Source organism: Apteryx mantelli, chromosome 1, assembly GCF_036417845.1.
Source record: "Apteryx mantelli isolate bAptMan1 chromosome 1, bAptMan1.hap1, whole genome shotgun sequence".
Taxonomy (NCBI): domain Eukaryota; kingdom Metazoa; phylum Chordata; class Aves; order Apterygiformes; family Apterygidae; genus Apteryx; species Apteryx mantelli.
The window spans coordinates 4,856,324-4,879,783 of NC_089978.1; the positions used below are offsets into that span (position 1 = coordinate 4,856,324).

General features: G+C 37.4%; 1 protein-coding gene across 1 annotated transcript in view; it reads left to right on the plus strand.

The window, feature by feature from the left end:
• ACER3 (alkaline ceramidase 3) overlaps positions 1-23,460 on the plus strand; it is a 59,689-nt gene that overhangs the window by 11,671 nt on the left and 24,558 nt on the right. Inside the window, exons 2-4 of the mRNA XM_067311941.1 lie at positions 9,588-9,698; positions 17,872-17,924; positions 21,987-22,039. Coding sequence (XP_067168042.1) covers positions 9,588-9,698; positions 17,872-17,924; positions 21,987-22,039 — 217 coding nt within the window. The remainder of the gene's footprint in view (positions 1-9,587; positions 9,699-17,871; positions 17,925-21,986; positions 22,040-23,460) is intronic.

Genomic DNA, 23,460 nt, shown 5'->3' on the forward strand with positions numbered 1-23,460 from the left:
AGTGTAATAGTCCCTTCAAAACCCACAAACCATGTATTAAAGCTTCAGAATATCCTACACTTGTGAGCAGACCTGGGTGTGGTAGACATAGTTACAGCCACAGTGAGATAATTAGCAAAACTAGGCTTTGAAAGTCATTGGGAACATGACTTTTTTGATATAGCTGGGGTAGCTACCTTTATTCTGGCCTGTCACCTCAGGATATTTTTCTTGCCATTGTGTTCATAATGATCTGCCAAACTTCATGGTTGTTCCCCATGTTTTTGTAATCTGCCCTCCAAAGCTGTGCTGTTAACTCCATTCTGAAGAACACTATCTCATGCAGATCTCAGTACAAGAAGGACATGGACCTACTGGACCGAGTCCAGCGAAGGGCCACAAAGATGACTGAAGGACTGGAGCATCTGTCCTATGAGGAGAGAATGAGAGTGCTGGGACTGTTCAGCTTGGAGAAGAGAAGGCTTGGGGTGGAGGGGGGAATCTTATCAATGTCTTTAAATACCTGATGGGAAGTTGTAAAGAACACAGAGCCAGACTCTTCTCAGTGGTGCCCAGGGACAGGACAGGAGCCAATGAGCACAAACTGAAACACAGGAAATTTCACTTGAACATAAGAAAACACTTCTCCACTGTGAGGGTGACAGAGCACTGGTCAAGGTTGCCCAGAGAGGTTGTGGCATCTCCGTCCTTGGAGATATTCAAAACACAACTGGACACGGTCCTGGACAACCTGCTCTAGGTGACCATGCTTGAGTAGGGTGACTTGGACTGGATGATCTCCAGAGGTCCCTTCCAATCTCAATCATTCTGTGATTCCATGATCTCAGACATCGCTCATGAAAGACCTCAAGACAGATGCCTCTGAAAAAATTTAGTCATCCTTCCCCAAAAGAACCATAAATCCAAGTTCTGGCATGTTAGGTCTTAAGAAACCTTTTCCTCATTTTGTGATTGTCTCTTCAAATGCCAGGAGGAGGAGGAGGACTCCATGATGCTAAACATTGCAAGAACTAGTAACAAAGGTGATGATTCTAAAAAGTTCTTATGTACTTTACTTAAGTTCTTATGTACTTTCTACTTTGAAGCTCTTTATTTACAAGAGGTGATGTGGTTAATTACTTCATTTTTATTGTAGCAAGGAAGGATGATCTGGTGGCTAGAGGAACACTCTGGTGTTTAGAAGGCCTGGCTTCAGTTTTATGCAGGTTTCTTAGTGACTCGACCACCCTCTTTTAACCTGTTCTCCTCCTCAAAGGGTTTTGAGGATATGTATATTAAAGACTGAGGTTGCTTAAACACTGCAGTAATGGAAACCATATAGCTAACCAATATGTTTTACATTGAGGGGGGGAGGGACAAAAAAATTCTTAGCCTACCAACAAATGTTTCCCCATCCAAGGTTAAGTAACTGCATTATGAACACAAATGCTGTATTTAAGGGATTGCAAGGGCATCAGTTTCTTATGAAACTTCATATGTTTATATGAAGGCTTAAAATTTGGATTTATATAGTATTACTTTTCATTCTTTTCTTTAGTATAATGCACACAAGAGGCAAGATCAGCATTAGTATAATCTCCTCTTAGGTTCTAATTTTTTGGTATCTTTACTACACAGTAGCAAAAGCACTTTGCAGAGAGTTGAGGATAAAGAAAGGGATAACTTAATTGTAACCTAGGGCAATTCAAAAGCGGTTTAATAACAAGTGCTTTTGTAAGACTTAGATACCAAAGGGAGGCTTGTGCATTGGAAAGCACACCCACACTTTACAGGTTTGAACTGAGCTTTCTTGTACATGCTTTGTTAGTCAGGAGTGTTGAGAGCTTTTTCTTCTAATTATCTTCTACTCTTTGATTGTTTCGAAGAACACAAATGTAACATGAAATACAGTAATCGGAGTAAAGGCATCTGCAAAAATATTAGCTGAACTAGTGTTATGAATGCCAAGAGAATGAATTCTGCACAGGGATATAAAGTGTATAAGGCCATAAATCAAAACATATCACTTGACACAGCATGTTGGAACCACTCATAAACCAGCACTGGGAATAAAAATCAAATTGTGTTCTTAATAATTAATCATTTTTTCCCCAAAATTACCTCATTACCCCTCCCCCATCCACTAAATCACTTAAATGGTTTACCTGTGCAATTTTTGTTTAGAAGAGCATCAGCATCTAATTGTGTATTCTGGAGAAACGATGGCCCAGCAAGAGAGAAGCAGCCTAGAAGGCCTAGAAGCACCAGTGCTAGACACTGACTTTTAATACTAAAACCTCCTTGCTGGCCCTCAGCTCTGCACCGGACATGCTGCCTGCAGTGCTTTTGGCCTTGTCGCAGCACTTCGACCCGTCACGAGCAGCTAGCTGTTGCTGCTGGGGCTGGGATGTGTGCGGCTGGAATGCGGTGTGCTCATGCTAGTGGTATGTGTTTGTGCTGGTGCTAATATTGAGGAGCAGGCACTGCCTTCATGCCTCGTTTGCTTCCTTTCTTTGCCCGTGGAAGCTTGTTCTCGCCGTGTGTCTTGTAGTACGTTATCTAGTCTCGTTTGAAACCATTCCAAGATTCATAGCTTCTTCTGGGAGGTATTGCTGTTGCCAAGTAAACCTAATTCTAGATGTTCTACCTGAAATTCCCTTTTCCTTGTTTCAGTCTGTTAATGCTGATGAAAATGCTGTTCTTCAGCAACCCAAACCATTTCTTTCAGTGCTTGCACCTTGTAAATCTGTTGGCTTCCGTGTCACTTCCTTGCAATTGCTGCCTGGCCAGTATTTGGACACTTAGTCCTTTTTTAAGAACTTTCCTTTCCTTTGTAGTACTCTTGCTTGCTCTTATTTGAACCCCTCTGGTTGGTCCTTTAGAGATGTTTTCTTAATAGAATGCTAAGAGGCATTTCAGTTGTATTTGCTAACAGCAAAATAGAGCTGTGTTTAATATATTATTCCTTTGTAATATGTTTACGCTATCTCATTTCTCCATGGTGTTTTATCTGTCTTTTTAATTTTATAGTTCTTGTGACTTACACGGACTTGCTGTTTAGCTATCTGGTTTTATTTTAAACAGCAGGAGATCTAATAGTCACTCTAATAACCTGTTCATTTGAATTGTTATTTATCTGTACCCATTTTTATGGTTCTTCAGTAAGCTTTCATGTATAGCTTATACAGTTCAGTAATTATTTAACTCTCTGCATGCTTGAATAATTTTCCCATTTTGTTAATAAAACCATGGTGGCTAATATAAGTTGCAACTTAATCGCCTTAGTTGCAACTTCAATTAATGTCCAGCTAAATAAAATCAAGGTTTCCTTAGTATTTGGAAGGGAGACCTGAGGAATTATGGGATGTGAGAAGTAGATCTTGTCACTTAAAGTATCCCTCCTCCCCCCCCCCCTTTTTTTTTTCTCTAAAATCAGAGTAGGTCCTGAGCTCCAGCCTGGGGTAACACTGTGTCCTGTTTCTCTGAGTAACAGGAAGTTTACATTGATGCTTCTATGCTTATTAGAAAGTCGGGAGTTTAGTTTTCATATACTGGCCAAATTCCAGTTGGGATGACTCTGTTTTCTCCCCCAAGGTCATTCTGAAATATCAAATGGAAACAGGATTTTTCATTTCCTGACATTCCAAAGTGTCGTTATTGTGAACTCTGAAGTGGAAGATATTAAAAACAGCTGGTGGAAGTGAAAATCCAATTGCTATACTGTCCTCCTGGTGATAAGTTGCAAGCAAAAACAGCACAAGATGCAAGTCTGTGGCCAAAACTGCTTCATTTGTGTAGTTGCATTTTCTGGAGAATTATGAAATGCCTGCGTTTTCAAAAATAAGTGATACAAACCTGGACCTTCTCTGGGCTCTGACTTAGTTTTTGTTGATTGATAATATATAACATAAATTGAATGGAAACTTGCTGGATTTTATTCAGATTTATTTCTCTTGTTGACACTTACAGTACTGTGATAGGTGCCCTATGAAGTACTCGCATCTTAGCAAGGACTACTGTGAATGAGTTTTATTCCTCTAAGGAAATGCCCCAAAATCCTTCTCTCTCTTTAAGCTGTTAGGCTACCTCCTTCTCCAGTTCAAATCTAATTTCCAAAGACCTTTTTATCTTGTGTTGTTCCCCCTTATCTAGTGGTGTTGGGCCACAAGACTACCCTTTTAACTTGCTTTCTTTTCCTGTTACTCTCCCCTGAGTGGGTTCATGCTTGATTTCATATGCCTGCAGATCCTTCCAAGAGAAATGCTTTCTTTAAAAAGAGAGGCTATCCCTGTGGTAGGTGGTTGTGCTCTCAAACATGCCTGAATCAGTCCTTTCTTTCTGAATTCCTTTAAATTTGGTAAACCCTCTAATAATGAGCTGTAGTCTGCACTGGAGCTGCCTGAGATGATTCCAGAAATGAAAGTCTTGATCTACAACACCTTATATTTCAAAGTAGCTGGAGGGATGGTTCAAGTACAGCATGTTTCATGATGCCATCTGACAGGCTTTGTGCTTTTAAATTATTTTTATATTGTCTTCATGCAGCGATGGAAAAAGAAAAAGCTGCACGGTCTGGGTAGTGCACTAAAACTGACTATGCAGTGCACTGCAAAATGCACAAAGTGAAATGGATTTTTTGGGGCTCAGATTATGATGATGATGATGATGATGATTATTATTATTATTATTTTATACTTACAAAGGGACACATTGACTTTATAACAATTTAGGTATCTAGTTTAGAAAGTAGTAGCCGCTTCCCTTTCTTTTCTTTCACAGTAAAATGCAGGTGTTCTTAAAGGGAGAACAAAAACCTGTAATGAATGTCATGTTTGTCAGTCCTGATTTTAAGTGAGCTTTTTATGTATAGTCACATATTTTATTTCAAAAATTTTCTTCTTTCCTCTCTGAGGGTAACCCTGATTTATTTCTACTGTCCTTTTTGTCTTGTAGAAGAGTCAAAAGAGTCAAAAGTCTTCATTTGTTTGAGAGAGAACATTTTAACATTTGAAAAGATCCTTGCAGTTTGTAAATCTTACACTCATTCCAAGTACAAACATAGGAGAAGGGGTTTCTTAACACTGTGCAAATTGCATTGGTCACCTTGTCAAAAGCTGAAGATGATATTTGCTGCTTTTTTTATACCACTTTTCCTTCCTTACTACAAACTTTCCTACATTCTAACTCACTGTATTGTGTTCCAGATGTTTTTATACCGTGAATAGTATTTCTTTAAGACCGAGTTCTGTTGCAGTTTGACTTATAACATTACTTGTTTTACCCTTTTGACTCCGTGTTCAAATTTATTGGAGAAATGACTTTCTAAAATACAATTAACTGGATTTGGGGGGGAAATTGAAAATTTATGCAAGTAGGGGCCTTCAAATTTTTGTGTGCTCTCTTACTGCACTGAGCTCTCCAGATAAGAGTAAGAGGTTCTCTGTATTGTGCCCATTATTGCCTGTAAATACTATTTCCTCGTTGGGTTATCTTTAGATTTTTTTTTTGTTGTTGTTCATTTGGTGTGATTTCAGTATTTGTGCAGATAATGTGCATTTATGTGTGCATTTATGATACTATGTAAATTTTCTTAAGGCCTGTAAATGACTCTGAATGCAAATGCAAAGTAGAAAAGACTTGTCAGTTTTTGGTATTGTACTTGGAGAACACTGTGCAGATGTGATGAAACACTGATATAGCTGTCCTCATAGACAGAAGCTGTTTAATTGATGTTTTGTGTGGATTTGGTTTAGTTCTGGTACAGCATAGAATTCTTACAATGAATTAAAAAAAAAAAGTTTGAAATGATGTTGTGCATTAAAATAGTCTTGAAAAACTTTTGGGGCAATTTTCAAGTTCAGTCACAGAGTCTCTGCCGTTTACCATGATTATAAATTAAACTAGCATTTTACCTAGTGCACTAAATAGCCTCTTTGGACAGAGTCTGATCTGCTACTGTCAGAGGTCACAGTGTCATGTAATGCAACTTTTGAACTTACTGATCTTCCCCTGAAAGTAATTAAGTTTGTCATGCTGCCCGTTTCTATTGGGAAGCAGTTGTAATTGTCTGTTCCTCAGCTGGAAGCTTTCCCCTAACTTCCAGCCCTTATTTAGGTAGGGATAGTTCATATCTTTTTATTCTTTTGTCAGTGTTGTCCTTTGGTTCAAATAGCTCCCTTTCATCCCTAGCATTTACCCCTGATGTATTTACAGAGCACAGCTTTACTCTTTCCGGCCTTTGTTTTGCGAGGCTAGGCAAGATGAGCAATTTTTGTCCCTTTTCATGATGCAAGGTCCCACTTTATCTTAGAATCTAAAAGGTGCTTCTCTGTGCCCTGATGTGCTTCCTCTTTTATCGATAACTAACGTAGAACAGCTTACTCCAGTGTATTCACTGCTGGCTTGCATAATGACATTACTGTTTCCCTGCCTCTACTGGAAATAAATTTGGGGGTTTTGATGCCTGCCTTGCCATCAGTCCCCCTGTGATCTTAATTCACTTTTCTGCCTTTTCAAGTAAATTAATCCCACATTTGTAGGAGGGCTTTGTATTAGTATTCAAAGGCATGCTCTTGACCATCAGATTTAGTCCTGTTTCTGGCCATTTCAGCCTGCGAATTGATTCATTTCTTCCTGTGCAGTAATCCAATCCTCCTTGCTGTTGGCAGACATCGCAACCTTTGTGGTGACTGAAGAAAAATTAGATCACTCCCTGGGACAGTATTTGAGGAATCCAGTAGGGACATATAAGAATTCTGTACAAAGTTAAAGCCAAGGTCTGTCCACGTGTATTCATCCTCATCTCACATACTGGTTTTCTTTTTGGTGTAAGCAATTATTTCTTCTTTAATTATTTCGTATACCTTCTACCTCTTGCCTTAGTTGCATATTCTTCCATCACTGGTTTTCCAAGTAGATTTACTGTTTTTGTTTTGTTTTGTTTTTAATCGGGTATAAAAAAAAAAAAAAAGGGTTAGATTTTCTTTGACAGCTTAATTTCTTTTGCTTTCCACTTCCATATCTATTTGTTTCCTTTGAAACCTGTTTTAAATCTGTGCATGCTAATTAAGGTTAGATTAGTGGATCTATAGTTACTTGTCACCTTTTACTTCTTTCTTGGTACTATTTGCTAGTCTCTCTGCATATCCCACTGCCCTCGTTTTGAAGGATGTAGCAAAAATTCCTTTTAAAGAATTTATGAACAATTCTGTGTAAGTGAGGATAATCTGGGAAAAACTAAATAGACTTTTATGAAATATGCATTATGAAATATGCAGTCCTAGGGACCTTGTATTTGGAAGAGGCCTTGCAGTATGTGATCTTGAAAGAATTAGTTTTGCTAGCGGGATGCCAGAGGACTTCACTGTTTCCCCACCCCCATTCCCTTTTTAAAGAGTTTGCACAACTTTCAATAAATATATTTTGCAAATAGGCTTACCTAATCCCTGCTATAAATGTTCTGAATAATACGGGCCAAACAGTGCAGAGAAGGAGTGGCAGGAATTTATAGCTAGATTAGGGCTATGGTATTTCCTCTCTCAGCAAGATGGTCCTAGATTAAACACTCATAAATTTCTAATAATTTAACATAATTACAGCTTTACAGCTAGTGTTGAAACCTTGAAAACAGGCATGTTTAAGAACTGCTTTAGAAAGCAGAAGATTCATTATCCAGGCCCCATTCCATACCATATAGCGTTTACTCTGCTTTTTGAGGCTACGTGACATCTTTGCGTGATTTGTGGGAGGACACGGTAATGGTTAGTGTACCAAACAATACCAAGTTTTAGCAGGTTTCTTCCAAACCTGGTCTCTGCTGAATGTGAATCACTGCCCATTGCATCATTACAGGAATGGGGTACAAGGTTAATGGTTCCGCAAGAAATTAAGGGTGAAAAAAACCTTTTATATTGGTACAAACTTGTGCGTCTTTGCAGAGCTGGCACCTCTGTTTCAGTTGTTATAACTTGGTCAAATTTGTGGCTGTGCAGTAAATGAGAAGCAGAAATGAGAATTTGGAAGAGCTGATGGGTTAAAGTTAACTAGATATACTTCTGCTTCATATGTTCTGACATAATCATTTTTCCCTTTGAGTTTGAACTTCCTGTAAACCTCCAAAGTATGGATCTTACCCCTGCCTCCCTGCTCTGCCACCCTGCCCCAGTGTGCCATAATATTGCCATAATATTTTGGGGCTATATGATCTCAGTTTGATAGTTTTCACTTTTCTTTGGGCAATAATGCTGGGGAGTAGGACTCATGAAAAGTAGACACTTGAGTGAGAAGAGTAATATGGGCATGGCCTGCTCACTTTTGTTCTTTGCTTTAGAAAGGGAAACTGTTCTGAGATGCTCTGCTGAATAAAAGACCCCGAAATAACTTGTTTTGCCTCGTACGTTGCACTTGTCATTGGAAATTAGGAGTTTAGATTTCAACGTTATATATATTTTTAACTGATGGAGTGTGAAAGTGTGCAGTTTAATTTATGTAAGCAATGTTCTGCCTTTTTTATACATCTGCTCTTTTGGCCAAATTGCATGTCATTTGGTTCTTATTACATAACCTTTATTCTCAAAATTATGATTTGTGGTTAGGCTAAAAAGCTGAATTTGCATTTCTTCTGGTGAGAAATTTACCCATTTCCTTTCTTTTCACTTGCACTTCTCAGTGTTTCTCTGCATTTTTGTATAGGTCATTAGCACTAGTGCCAGGAAAGTTTGAAAATGCATCTAAATAAGACTGGGAAGGTAGGCTTAAAAAAGGAAGACAAAAGAGAAATGTTCATTCTTCTTCCTCTTTGCTGGAAGAGTCCTCAGAGCTGAAGATTGTTCTTGCTTTCTCTGATCTCTACAACACATATATTGTGGGGTTTTTTGTGTAGTACCACAGCTTCAGCAGGAGGGATAGGGACCAGCTATGTCTTGACGATGTTTAGGCTCTTGATGAGTCTTGACAGTTGCCCATCATGCTGAGCATTAGTGACTTTTAGCCTTATGCTCTTCCTTATCTTACCGTACTGCAGTCTTTGGACATACATTGTAATCTGTGATGCAGCATCAGGTTTGTGGTGTGTGTGTGTGCGCGCAGTGACTAGCACATTTATAGTAAAGATTGAACTGTTTTCATTTGGGAATGAGTCCTTCAGTGTCCCTAAAGTGTCTGAGAGGAGTGTGGAGGACAGTTCCAAGAGTAGCTTTAAAATTAAATAAATAAATAAATAAGCCCTTCTAAAATGCCCAACTTGAACTACACAGGGCTTAAATCTTCTTAAGGAATTGGGTTTTAATTCAAGAGCTGTGTAATCAAAGCAGCCCTTTTTTCTGCTTCCTGCCAAGAAAATAAGTGCCATCTAAATTAGTATTTTATTACTCTCCAAACATGAAAAATGACATAAAAGTTACAATATCATTAGCCTTCAAATAAAGTTACCCAAGTTGTAGCAAAATTTAACTTCATATCGTGTGTCAAAGTAGAATAAGAATTTCAAAATGGTGTAGCTTTCTGGATGAAAATGATTGAAGCCATCTTTATTGAGGGAATGCAGCTTTGTTCATTTAAAGTGTAGCGAACCCAATACTAAATCTCTGTTTTTTGTTTCTGCCCTACAGGGAACACAGTGAGTAACCTGATTTTCATTCTACCTCCAATCTATGGTGCGATTCAGACCTATAAAGATGGCCTTGAAAAACGGTATTTAGCTGCATATTTGTGTCTCACAGGTATGTGTAAAACTTAATTTGCTCTTTAATTATAAAAGGAGCTCAGATGAGTAATAAAACAATATCCAAACATTAGTAAATCAAGTAACAAAAGCCAAAAATTGTGTGTGTGAAACTTAAAGCTCAATTTTGTTATAGTTCTTAATGTTTTCAGAAAATTGCTATTTGTTGGAAGGATATAAAGTTAGAATTCACAAAATAACTTTCTGATGTTGTAAAGTGATCCATCCTTGGCTTTGTCCTGCTTAGTGCATCTTTGCTCACTGGGTCCTTTTGTGATGGTTTACAGAAGATGTCTTGTGTAGTCTAGTTCTATACAGTTTAACACTGTATTAGTGTTTTTAATTTGATGCAATTATATGGAACAATAACACAACAAATGGGCAAGATCTTGGAGGAATAGGGTGAGCCCTCTTTAACCAGTTTTAATTTGATCTCGATTCCTCTTAACCATATTTCAGCCAACAGCCTAACTGCCATCGTTTAGGAAGTTCTGCAAGGATGAAGAACAATGTGATATTGGTACATGGGTGCACTTCTAGGGAGTTCAGCTTTCTATAGTAGCAAAATATCAAAAAGAAACTTCCTTTGAACCTTTAATTGATGTATTGTGCAACTGGAGATCATATTTATTATCCTTCCGAGAAAAAGAGATGTTTTAAGACGGTTCGGATTTGGCAGCTGGGTCTGTAGAAGTGAATTGCTGTGTTTGCTATAGCTGCTGTCTCTGTGAAGGCTATCTTCTCCCTTCTCAGTGATAAGAGTTTGGTTTATTATAAATGTTATTTTTAAGACTGGTATACAATACTTAAATATTTAGGTAAACATCATCAGAAAGCACATATCTGTATGCTAGAAGTATTCTTGATACCAATTCAGCTGTAACATACACCTGATACAACTTCACGGTTTTTCAGGTACTCAAAGACTTGGTTCGGCTTTACTGATGTACATTAAAGATGAGCAGTAACAATGTACAACCATGGAATTTGTGTGAATGCTTTCCAGATAGCTCTTTGCAGTCTTTTTATGGTTTTGAGTAACTTTAATTTTATCTCTGTATAAAAGAGAGTTCTGTAGAAGGAATTCCTGAAGGTCAGCATTTCCTTTCTAAAAGACAGTTTCATTTCCTGACAAAGAAGCAGTGTTTAAGCACTTGCTGAAGTGAACTCTTTGCTTGCTCTTGAATCAAAAAATCTTGCACTGTCCGTTCCTTTAAACTAAATAAATATAAAAGTTCTGTATATGAGAATCACTCTCTCCACAATGACTTGTGGCTGCCTCTGTCAGTGACACTTCACAGAGGCAAAGCATGCCCCTGTCTGATCAGAACGTCAAACCAAGAGTGCTAGAGGGATTTCCAGCTCCGAATGGGAATCTGTCTTATATGTCATTTAATATGAATGGTTTTTTTAAAAAAAAAAGTCCATCTTCAATGACAATGAGTAGCAAGGACTTCTGCTTTTGTGTGGCACTTGGTGTTTGTGAGGAGGAACTCGGTCTGCGTATTTGACAGCAGTCCTGGAGGGCAGTCCTGAGTTCCAGCTGGGCTCTCTCTGCTCGTCTGTGGCTAGGAACGAGCCTTTGACTCCTGTCCGAAGTGATAAATGCTTGCATGGCTTGACTTTCATATCTTCTGTTGGAACCTAACATGAAAGGTCGCTCCCCAAAATGTTTCTCTTATCTCTGCTTCAGAAATCATAACACTGGACTGGTTTTACAGCAGCTTTTACAGCAGTTTAAAGATGTAAAGGAATATAGAAGGCTTTATACTTTCTCAGTGAAAAACACCAACAAGATGGTTGGGAACCACAAACCTCTTGTGTTTGGTCTACTACAGAATAAAAACGGCAAGTGCGAAGATAAATAGAATTTTAAAAATAGTTGAAATGTGCCAGGAACCCTAGCATTTTTTCTGTGTTTGTGGCAGAATGAGAAATGTACTGAAGTGGAGATATGGTTAGTGTACAGAAATGTCTTTTTGTAAGAAAGTGCCAGAGGAAATACTTTTCCTTACAATGATTTTGCTTATTAGTAGATTTTACTCTCTGCAATTAATTTGTAGCAAGCAAGTATAGACTTAATCCATAAAGGAAATAATGAATTTAACACAGAACTGCTGATTTCACTTCAGGCTCCATGCTTCATTAAAGACCATATAGAAGATCTTATAACTAGTTAGTAACCCTTTATGGATTGTTTTGTTAAAATAGAAATTCTTCTCAGGTCTGCTGTGAAGTTGAGAGGGGAGAAAAAGGGCATTTTAGTTTGGTTTTAACAAATTCAAATCATTACTGAGATTTTACCAGAAGTTAAAGACAGCTGTCAAAAAGGACATTAAAACAAAATCTGTTAGCATTTAGGAACATAAGAAGTGTTGTTTCTAGACATTATTTTGATCCAAATCAGCAGTTTCTTTTGGATGCTTCCAAATATTTAGCTGATTGTCAGTTCCTTTGTGTTTTACCACGCTGTGTTCAGTGCTTCGCTTTATACCCCACCATTTCTGTTGTGGACATCTATTTCCTCTTTGAACCAAATGCATTTTGAATTAGGGAAGCACTGCGCATTTCACGTACATGCTAAGATCCAAACTTGGCAGGAGAAGAAGGGGGATTTCTAAATAGCTATTTAAATAAATTCCTTGTTCATAGTGGTGCCAAGACTGAGTTGCATTTTTCAGCAAGTTCTTTGAGATACAGCACACTGTTCTAAGTCCTCATTTCTGCTGCATTTCAGCTCAAAGGGCATATTGTCAATGAACTCGATAGGAACTGAATATGATTCTTAAGCTTTAGCTAACTAAAATAGCTGAGCTATCTAAAATAATCAACCTAAAATTATTAAGAATATTTTTAAGAAATTACTTCAGCATTTTGCATCTCATGAAGTAGGTAGAACAAATCAGACCTCTAAGAATATGCAGCTGCTTTTTGGATGGTTCCATTTAATGCTTTGGTACATTATCAGATTCTACCATGTGTAGGTACATTTTTCTCATGTTTCCTGAGGAGCCAAGATACCCAAATGGTTTGTAATCTAGAAGGGTCTTGATTATAAAATATATTCAGTCAAGTACTGAATCAAGTACTGAAATATATTGAATGAAGTATTGAATCAAGAATCAAAATATATTGAATCAAGTAACTGTTTTGGCCCTAAGGAAAAGCAGAGTCAAAGTCATATACTTCATCTGATGCTTTCCTTGAAATTTGGGGAGTTTCGTTGCCTTTTGTATTTGTCTTTGGCCTGTTTAGTAAAATTCTAGGGCTCAGTCATTCAAGCTGTGCCAAAGTGGAGAAAAAAAGGAGGGAAGAAAGTTCTTACATTAGACATAGCCATAGGAACTCGTAAACACCTTACTAAATGTCATTTCCGGTGAACCTCTGCATCTGTGAAAATAGTTGTTAGAAGCCCTTCAGTCAAAATTAATTCCTTTATTCTTACCCAACAGCCCAAGAGAAGACATACAAAGCGATGTCGATGCTAGTAAATCAGCTGTGCTCAGGAATGTTCCTGAGTGCTGAAGCCACACAGTGCGGAGTATCCTGTGTCTATGTTAGTCTTAGCCTCCAAAACAAGGTGACCGCATACAAATTCCCTTCTGGGCACGGTCCCTGGACTTTTCTAACTGCCAGGCTATGCCTGGGAGCTGCTTGGGAAAGTGCTAGTCAGAGCAGGCCAAATTCATGCCATAGTCTGTTCTAACAACTTATTAGTTGCATTATAGTGTGTGGGAACATTCCCAGCCATACTTGAGTTTGCTTGTAGAGCTGTACCCTTGGAGTAATCAAGGTCACTCCTGTTCCTTAGGTCCTGGGGAGAAACCATTATTAAATGTACAAATGTTCTTTTATTTCTACTTTGTCTTCTTACCTCATGTTACATTCTGTGACTGTATATGATGTAATATGCTTGTTGTTGTTGTTTTGCTTATCTTTAGTCCAATCTTATCGTTTTAGTAAACCATAAGTGGGATTCAGCTCCGGATTCAAACACCTAAATGTGTGTTTTCTGTGCGGGAGGCATGTGTCTCCCATTGCAGTCAATATAGCCTAGAGACTCATTTAGCTCATTCTAAAATAACTCCTTATACTTGGCCAGCTGAATCACTCATATAATGCCATTCATTTTAGTGGAAGCTTTGACACATAGTTCGTGTGTACATACCTAAATATAGGTGTTTGGAGTGAATCCTATCCATTCCTTCAGAGTATTTTCATACAGCATTTGCATAGCTTAAATTCAAACTAAGTTCATGGAATCCTAATAAAATGCTTCTTCCATAAAGGCATTAGGCTTGTGATAATTCTGAAGGCTGTTGGATAGTCTTATATCAAAATAAACTATCACTGATTATATGAAACTCCTAATTCTTATTTAAACTATTTTTAAATTCTTAAGGGATATGTGTTTGTGTCCCTCTAAGATTGGAAGCATGAGAGTACATACGATGTGTATGTATAGTTGGATCTTATGTATAATGTCAAATTCTTTCATGGATGAAAGCATGGATGTTTCTTTGAAGTCTCTTATGGTAGTAGAGCAATGTGAAATAACTGTGTATGAACTAGAGTTTGTAGATAGCATTGCATTTACATCGCCACTTACACTTAAATTTAACTGTTGTATCAACTGGCAGTAATCACACATTGTGTTTGGTGCAGGAGAAAAATGACCATGTTGCTCTACATATAACACTTAATTTAACCATGTATTTCCAGTCCTTTTAAGTGGTTTTCTGATCTCATAGTACTGCATAGAAATACTGTGACTCAATGTGTAGTCAGTGCGTAACACTTTTTTTTTTTGTAGTTCCCCTGTAACTTGAGAGGTTCCTCAATGTAAAAAGCTGAGTGACCTGTAGTATCTGTTTAACTTTGAAAACTGAGTTATAATAGTTAAAGAGAAAGTGGTATTGCTTCAGATGGTGTCAGAACTCCTCAACTGATATGTAGCCTTCAGTGAGTTGAAGCTTCTTTGTAAAAGGAAACACTCAAAAGGAAATCAGTAACCTCTGCTTACAAGATAAGGAGCAAATCTGTTTCTCAATTTGTCATGGGAAAGTTACTTTTATTGAAAATTGCTGTAATTCCTGTGATCAAGTTTGTTTATATTCTGAAAAGTACAAAGCTTGATAGAGGATGTCACGGTAGAACATCTCATTGCAGTGGTATCTTTTGTGAAGCACGTATTCCCTAGAAATGTCTTGATCCTGAAGTTACTGTGTGATGTGCAGTATATCTAAAGGTGGCTGCATTATAGTAGAGCTTCAGGTAGAAGCTACGTGTGAAGACAGTTGAGCTGAAGTATTTAACTATTTAACTATTTATTGGGGAGAAATAAATGTCAAGAACCTTCTAAGTTTACTAGTTGTATTGTGAGCATGATAGAAAGAGCTGGTGTGCCCTTGACATAGCAGAGGAAATAAAGATTTCTGTGATCCCTGGCATACGATATCTGCTTCCTCTTTATACTTTGCAACGTGTTCACTGCAGAATTAAACCATGAGATAGCAACTCTGACTAGCACAGCTGTTGACCCAGTGGAAGCAGTTTTAAGATATTAGTTCCTTTCTGCTGAAGTTTACCAGTAATATAGTGAAGTTAGTGGAACAGAGTATGGCTTATGCTTCTGCTGCAGCTGTTCAGTTCACCATCTCTTAATGCACAGTTTCCTTCTTTCTTTCATTTTGAACAGATTCATGAAGCATTCTGCACAGTTCTGTGTTAAGCCATAACATATGCCAAAGGTAGCAAATCTTAAGCTTGGTTCTTAGCTCTTTCAGTGTTTTGATGTAAAACTTACTCTACTTAAGTTGTCCCCTTACAATAAGCAGGTATGACGGGCTAGGTACAGAATCATGTTTCATCCTTCAGTCTTCGTTTAAACCGTCTCGTCAAGAAGATGGTGTCATGCACGTTTCCACCACAGTGTTTGAGGAAATGGTGGCTGTGGCTGTTGAGAGGGAGTGTCACCTGATGAATAACCAGTTTCCGGTCATCTAAAATCCTGGATTTTCCACTGAATGCTCTTAAATGCCAAACAGACTTGACCCATTGCTCTTAAACACCAAACAGACTTGACCCATTCCTGAACTCTGTCAAGATTGCAACAACTAGTATTAAGGCCATTTCCTAAAGAGGTTTTTATTTTAAGAAGGACCATATGATCATTCCATGCAAACTTCTGTTACTTCATAGAATTATTCTTTTGGTACAAAATATAGCTAAAACATACAGTCCATAGTAAACTTTCATAATCAAAGAAGCTCAAAGTGTGATCATTGTACAGAAGCAACAGTTTTTTAATTAACTATTCTTGGAAATTAATTGTAGATCGGGGATTAATGACCTGAAATACTAGAAACTGCAACATTCTTGATTTTTACAAAGACTGGAGGGGAAAAACTGCTAGACATAACTGCTTCTAATGATATGGGAGGGAGGGGAGGAGTAACGATTCAGTACAGTTCAATAACCGATTGAGATATATAACCCCAGTAACATTAAAAAAAACCCAAAAACTTAAGAACATACTTTGTTAATTAAAAATCAGTTAACATTTCCTGTGTGATGAGTCGGCCCATGTTTGAAAATTACAATTGTTACAAATCATAAGGGATTTTATCATGAAGATATTGAAATCACCATGACAGCCATGATAATGGAAGGTACTGTTTTAATGACAATCTTAATGCTTTTTTTCTTCAGAATGAATGGTAGTTGCAATATATTCTGTATTCACAGAAAAATGGCTATGAGAATATCTTAATGAAGGTGCAAATAGTTGTTGATCATTGTGTGAAAAGATTTTTCAGAAGGAAAACAGTTTAATCAGAAGTGCCTTGCAAGTGACAGAAGTGCATGTGGTTGCTGTGTGTTTTTACAGACAGCCATGCCTCGTTTACGCAAATCATGAATGACATTCAAGTATTTGGAAATACAATTTTAAATATAGCTATATTGCAGTTTTAGGTTTCAGTAGACAGTTATGGGTTTATGGACTTAATGAAGAGAAATACCTGTAATAATCCCAATTCTAGTCTAATAACATCTACAGAAACATCTCCAGAGATGTCTATCAACTGTCTTAGGATTCTTTCACAAAATGCACCATTTGTTAGTGATACGTTTATGCATCATTAAAGCGTAGCTGTTATGTTTAGAAAAGAAGGTTATGTTCTTGCAGCAAAGCATAGCATCCCTACCCAGTGATCAAGGATTGAATGCAAAGTACTTTGCTTTCCCTGAAACTAGGGTCTGAGGTAAAGCATAATTTCTTGAAGTAACAGAAGACAAAAATAATCTTATTCTTGCAAAATAAAAATGTGCTGATGCTTAACACAAGTATTTTATTTATCACATTTCAAAGCAATGAATGATGTATTAAATAATCTACCAGCTTTGCTCTAAGTAAAATCTAACTTCCAAGAAACATTGTCTTTGTCTGGCTGAGGAAAATCCAAGCAAAGTATGTGTCTTGTAAATTAGTCTCAAAAGTAAATTCAGAGTTTAAAAGTAAAGCATTGCAAATAAATAAAAATGCAGGACATAGAATGGGCTTCCAAGAAGAAAGCTCAGAAAGGGGGATCTCATTGCACAAAAAAGAATCGTACTGCCTTGATTTTGTTTGTCTACTCTGAATTTCAGACTGAGTGGTAGTAGCAATTCAGTATTCTGCTTCTATAGCTGACAAAAAGCTCCTTGTAAAATTTACTTTTAGAACTGGAGAACAAGCAAAAATATCACAGGCTTTTTGTACGGCTAGCTGTAGAATGATGCTTTCATTTTGGAAAGATTGTGACAGATAGATCTTAAGGCACTAAAATTAAGAGCAGTAGAATAATAATACTCCATTAATTCTGGGGTTTTCCTCCACTTGTAGTGCCAGGGGTGTCACACCAGTTCATAAAATAAAGTGCTGAGAGGAGCATCCTCCTCCCTTCCTGCCTCTCCCCCCACCCCAACCCCAACAACAACAAATGTTCAAGGACATCACTAATGACTAAAGTGTCGAGTAGGAGGCCGTGAAAGTTTGGGAATGTTTCCCTGGAATGGGATACTGATGGTTTTAAAATTTGTTTTTAGTAAAGTTTACCTGTTTAAGTTAATGTACTTGAAAGAGATTTTTAAAGGACTTCTATGCTAACCATGTTTTGGTTTGGTTTCAGCTGTGGGATTGGGATCTTGGTGCTTCCACATGACCCTGAAGTATGAAATGCAGGTCAGTATTCATAAGCAGCTGTGGATCATTTTATATGTATATCTCACTATATAGTTGTATTGTCATTTCTTGACTAGATGAAACTTGTAGAACACAAGTTAATCTACCTTAAATATAATGCCAGTGAGTTCCACCCTCAGCAAATATCTAGTACAGGTCTTGTTTCATTAGATATTTTCACCAGTAGATAGACAGGAATATATACTTATATCTAAAACAGACGCTGTAATTAATTGCTTATTTTGGTAGAAAATACTTTCGCCTTTAGGGAATTATACCATCTTTTTACTGGGGATGTTATTTTAAAATTCCTACAGCCTTGGCTTAATAGCGAGCAATATAGACTATTGTTTTTCATTGTATCCTTCTGTTTGTCTTATTGTATTCTTGTTACTGATCTGGATGTGCCTTTACGCAGAAAGCAGAAGACGAGTCTCTCCCTCTTTCTGTCTCTTCTTTTGTTCTCAGGTCAAAGGTATTCAGTAATACTTCACTGGGCATAAGGATTTGGTCCCAGTATTTTCCCTTTGCTAAAGGGAAGAGTCTTGTACTACTTTAGATTTGAAGACTAATGAAATTCATCCTTGAATCAAAGTCAGGAGGGATTCAGTTCAAGATTGAGAGACCTACATTTTAAAGTGTGTGCTAGAAGTCTGTGCTCCACTGTAGTCAGTGGAGATACAGTTAGTACAGTTGGAGTTTAGAGGGCTAGGCAGGTGGGCTGAATCAGTCTCTAGGCACCATTGGCAGTCTTAACTTGTATATTTTTGCCTAATTATAGGTATTTAGCATCATTTTAAGCCCTGTGAGTATTCTGTCTGGCCCCCAGCTTCCATCCCGCAAGGATGGAGGTACTGGAGATCCCAGAGCATCTCAGATAGCTGTAGGCACCTGTGCCTCGGCAACTGAATTGAATCCTGGATCTCTATTGACCATGATGAGACCTGAAACACTTCTTGCATATGTAGACACCAAAATTTAGGTGTCTTAAGCTTGAACTGAACTATAGTCCCTAGTGATTTTTGCCTTTATAATGCTCTACTTCATGCCTCTGGCATGTGTTGGAGATTGTCAGCCTCAGAGGAGCATACTGTTGCCACCATCTAAGAATATCTGGTGACTTTTTTTGGCATTAAAAAGGTTTCTAGAGCCATTTCTCCACTCTCTCTCATCAAAACAAAACTTGGTGTGATTTATCTGTATTCTCTTCAGCGTTGAAATTGCCTCAAATTTCCACCTTTTTCACCTCTGTTACCTCAGCTGTCCACTAGTCCTGCCACTGTTCACGTCATCTTTCTTGCACTGATGCAGATGTGAGCAGTGCCACCCTGTATCCCAGATCATTGAAATGATCCAGGCTTAAAACATCCTTAGTGGTCTTTTTGTATGTAGAGGCTTTTTTAACACACGTAACTGCTGCTTATGGCATAGCTCCATCAGAGCAATTCAGGCGCCTGTGAACTATGGTATAAAAAGGGTGGACAGAAGCAGATGAGGGGAGCGGGAATTTCTTAAATCATCTTTCCCCCCGGAATAAAAGGCTTGGTGTGAGACGGAGCATTTTTGTTACTTTGGCAGCCTAGCTAAATCTGCAAGTGGTCCATAATTACTCTGACTGCTAACTGATGAATCACCAGAGAGGAAACATTTCAACCAGTAAATAATCTTTTCTTGTTCACTTTATTTCTTATTATGATTAAAAGTCAACATTGGTAGCTGTTTGAAGAGAAATTTTCTTCTGAGCTTTGTTTCACCATCTTAATATTGTAAATGGTCAATTAGATTGCTTAACTAAGAAAAATATAAAAACTTCTGTTCTTGAGAGCAGATACTTAGAATACTTTTTCTGAAGCTATCACCCCTGTTCTCTCTCTCTCCTGGAATTTTAATTTTATTTGTACGGAAACCATGCTGGATTGTGGCTTGAAGAACAATTGAAAATGCTTGTTTAAACAGCTAAATCAGCTCACCAAGTTTCCTTCTATCCATGTTTCTTCTGTGTTCAAACATCCTGTTAACAGGATTTCTGTAAGGATGAATTCCTTTTGATGAAAGAACCATTCTCTTCTCCAAGCAAATTCTATTCAGGATCTTTTGAGAGGCTCTTTCTATTACCTTTATGTCCCTGGAAAGCTGCCAGCAAATGAGCTTGAAAGTGTAACCAGCCATCCAAATTTGAAAATGTTTGCTATCTTATATTTTTCTTTTTTTTCCCCCTGATTTTTTTATTATGAAGTCTTAAATGAGGCACACTTTGAAATAAAGACTGGCATGAATTAATGCTTCAGCTAATTCATATCAGGCTAGACGAGAACAGTGTTCCATTTCTAAATAATAACTATTAGTATATAGCTAAATTTAGCTATGGCTTCTGTTTTTTTCTGTAAGGCTGTGGCATAACAGTGGAGATTAAAAAAAACAATCGGATGGCAAGGTGCCGCTTAACAAGCTGGTCCCGTTCTTACGCTGCCATCTGCGTTCCTGACACTTTGTGGTGACTCTTGCAGTCTCTGACCCAACGGTACACAGGTTCAGGGATTTAAACCAGCAGAATATTATTCCCTTTTTTTGCAAGGTTAGGTTTGTGCTGGTTCAGCGCTCTGAATTTGCTCATTGTGGATCAGATAGGTGAGCATGACTACAAGCTGAAGAGAAGCGCTGGGAGTGTGGGTAAAGAGGCAAGACGTGCCCTTTCTGTGGCTGCTAGTCATTAGATCTGCTTAGCTGTATTGTGAAACATTTCCCAAAGTTTCTATGACCAAACCCAAGAAAAGGTAATAGTTCACACTCGGGGTAGATCACTTTTTTCTACATGAAAGTTCAAAATTGAAGGAAAGTTTTTGCCTGTTCAGTTAGATAAATTCTCAACTGAGCACGATCAGGATGGCTGTATAAAAAGGCTTATGTTAGCTCGTATTGCTCTTAACGTTGTTCCTTATTCAGAAAAAATGTGATCTCGTTAAGTACCTTGCACCAGTAATGGGAAGGGATTTTCTGTACAGACACACAGCTTTCAAAATGATGGGGAAAAACACCAAAATCAGTTTGCATCCAGTTCTTGTTGTTCTTTGGGAAATATCAGTCCTGGTGGCAGAGTAACAATTGTAAGATGTGTAAACACTGTTTGCTTGACATATCAGAAATTAGAGGCAGCGGATCTTAACTGATCTGTTTGCATGCTTTTGCATTTTCATGATTTTCAATCCTCTTTCAAAAGGAAATCAGTTAACTATAAGTTTATGAGCAAAAGTTTGTTAATGTTCTTTGTTGAGCAAAGTTTTAGAAAAAAGTGATGCTATGATGTCCTTATTTTTAAATATAAATGCATGATGTATTTGAGCATATGGGTACCTATTCTTGAAAGATCACCTTTCTTGTGTTTACTATAATCCATCAAAATTGGTTTGTAGAGTTCCTGGAGAAGTAACTATTTTAGCTGTAACATACCAGTATTTTCCTACAAATGGTATAAAAATGATTTAAAATTATTTAAGGTAATAAAACTGCATTATTTGTCAGTCATAATTTGAAAAAAAAATCTTTGAGTTAAAAATGTAAGAAATTTTCAAAATTAGAAAGTAAACAGATGCAAACCCATCACAAAGTACTTCTTACTGGAGTAAAGTTCTATTTTATGTTACGGATAAAAGATCTTGTTACATTTTCTCTGTGAAGCTTGCATAGAAATGAGAAAATGCTACTGACTGTTTTGAGCAGGTTATAAATGGTGCAGTCCTGTTTGATATGGCTTAAAAAAAAAGATTCTTATAAATGTTTAAGGAGGTATGAACATTGAAAATGGCATGATTCTTTGAAGATGTGGGTTTCTTATGAAATGTAATATTCAAAAGGTTCAGTATAATAAGCTTACTAATGCAGCTACCAATTTCAGTAGTTGAATAGGATTTGACACTGCCATGTACTCGGGCACAGTCAAGAAGGTGGCTATCGAGATGACTTAAAAACTCTTTGTTTTCTTAAAATGTGTCTTTCCTTAATTAACTTACCCAAGCGTGTGAGTTAAAAGTAGTTTTCATGTTTTGATGTCTCTGCTTTTTGTAGCTGTTGGATGAACTGCCAATGATATACAGTTGTTGTGTGTTTGTCTACTGCCTGTAAGTATTTGTTAAATGTTTTTTCCTGAATATTTTTGAAACATTAATATTTATAATATAGGATATGTGAAGCCCAGTTTAGTGCTCAGTGAAGCTGACACTGTGAAACTTCTACTGATTTGAATGAGATGTCAATTTTGCCAGCAGAAAAGCACTGCGATTTAGCCATTAGAGCACCAGGCTGGCTTTAGTCCTAGCTTTTGCTAATTTAGAGATGTTACACCAGTGTTTGTTTAGCAAGAAAAAAAATGACTCTTATTAAAGACTTGGTGCTGTTTACAACCAGAGCGTAGCGTCATTTAGTATGTAGACAGCAGACATAATAAAATTAACTTCAGTAACGCCCACTGAATTATCAACACTGTTATTTATTGGAGCTATGTTTCTATGATATACTCTGCCTCCAAATGTGAGTCTCAGACTTCTGCTTAAACCTGCTTTCTACTTATCTCTAAAATTAAAAACAAAACCAAAAACAAACAAAACCACAGAAAACTAAAAAGAGCTGGGTACGTATGTTATAGAGAGTATCCTGGAACATGCATTACAGCTGTATGCCGTGACAAGAGGTTTTCTCTAAATTTAGTGACGAACAGTGTAGCATTTGGTGACTGTAAAGACACCGTGTGCTGTCTTTCTTACCTGTTACTGCAAGGCCTAGATTTAACATGATTTGTTCTGTCACTTGGAAAATGAAAATGTTAAAGAACTCACTGCAGACGGAAAAAAATGTCTTTTTTTTCTATTTGAATCTATGATCAAATCTTCAGCTATAGAAAATTAGAGTATCTTTTGGTGAAGGTTTCTGGCAGCTTGCAGCTGAAGTGGAATGCTAAAGGACTAAATCCATATCTGTGTAAATTACCATCAGTTTGTGGTTTATACATTAGTATGATTTGTTCAGACTCGGGACTAGAATCATGTCGTTTCTGTTAGTGGAAATATTTCCCTTGTAGCTGAAACTACCCTATCTCTTTGAAGTCACCTTTGCATTTGTTTTGCCTGATTTGAATGTGGTTGGGGAAAGAATGGGAAAAGGCTTTTAAAAAACTGTTTGAAATAATATTACGCAGTGTAGCTGCTCTATCATCTTCAAACCACTGAAGTCTGTTACTGCACATATAGCTCTAATAACTTTTTATGTGTATGTTTGATAGTAATTAAAATGCTCTGAAGAATGAGCTAATGCTTGGTATTTTGGAAGGCAAAACAGGAGGCCTTTAATAATCTTTTTGGTTTTCTTGAAGGTGGTTGGCCGGGTCGTTGCACACAGGCCATTCCCTTATACTCCATTCAGTAATTACACAGCTTGAGTAAGCTATGTAATTACTTTAGCAAGTTGTTTTGCAATGTGATGCACTGTATTGTCTTGTAGAATTTTTTTTCTAGATATTCCTCCGTTTTTCTTCCTTGTTTCCTTT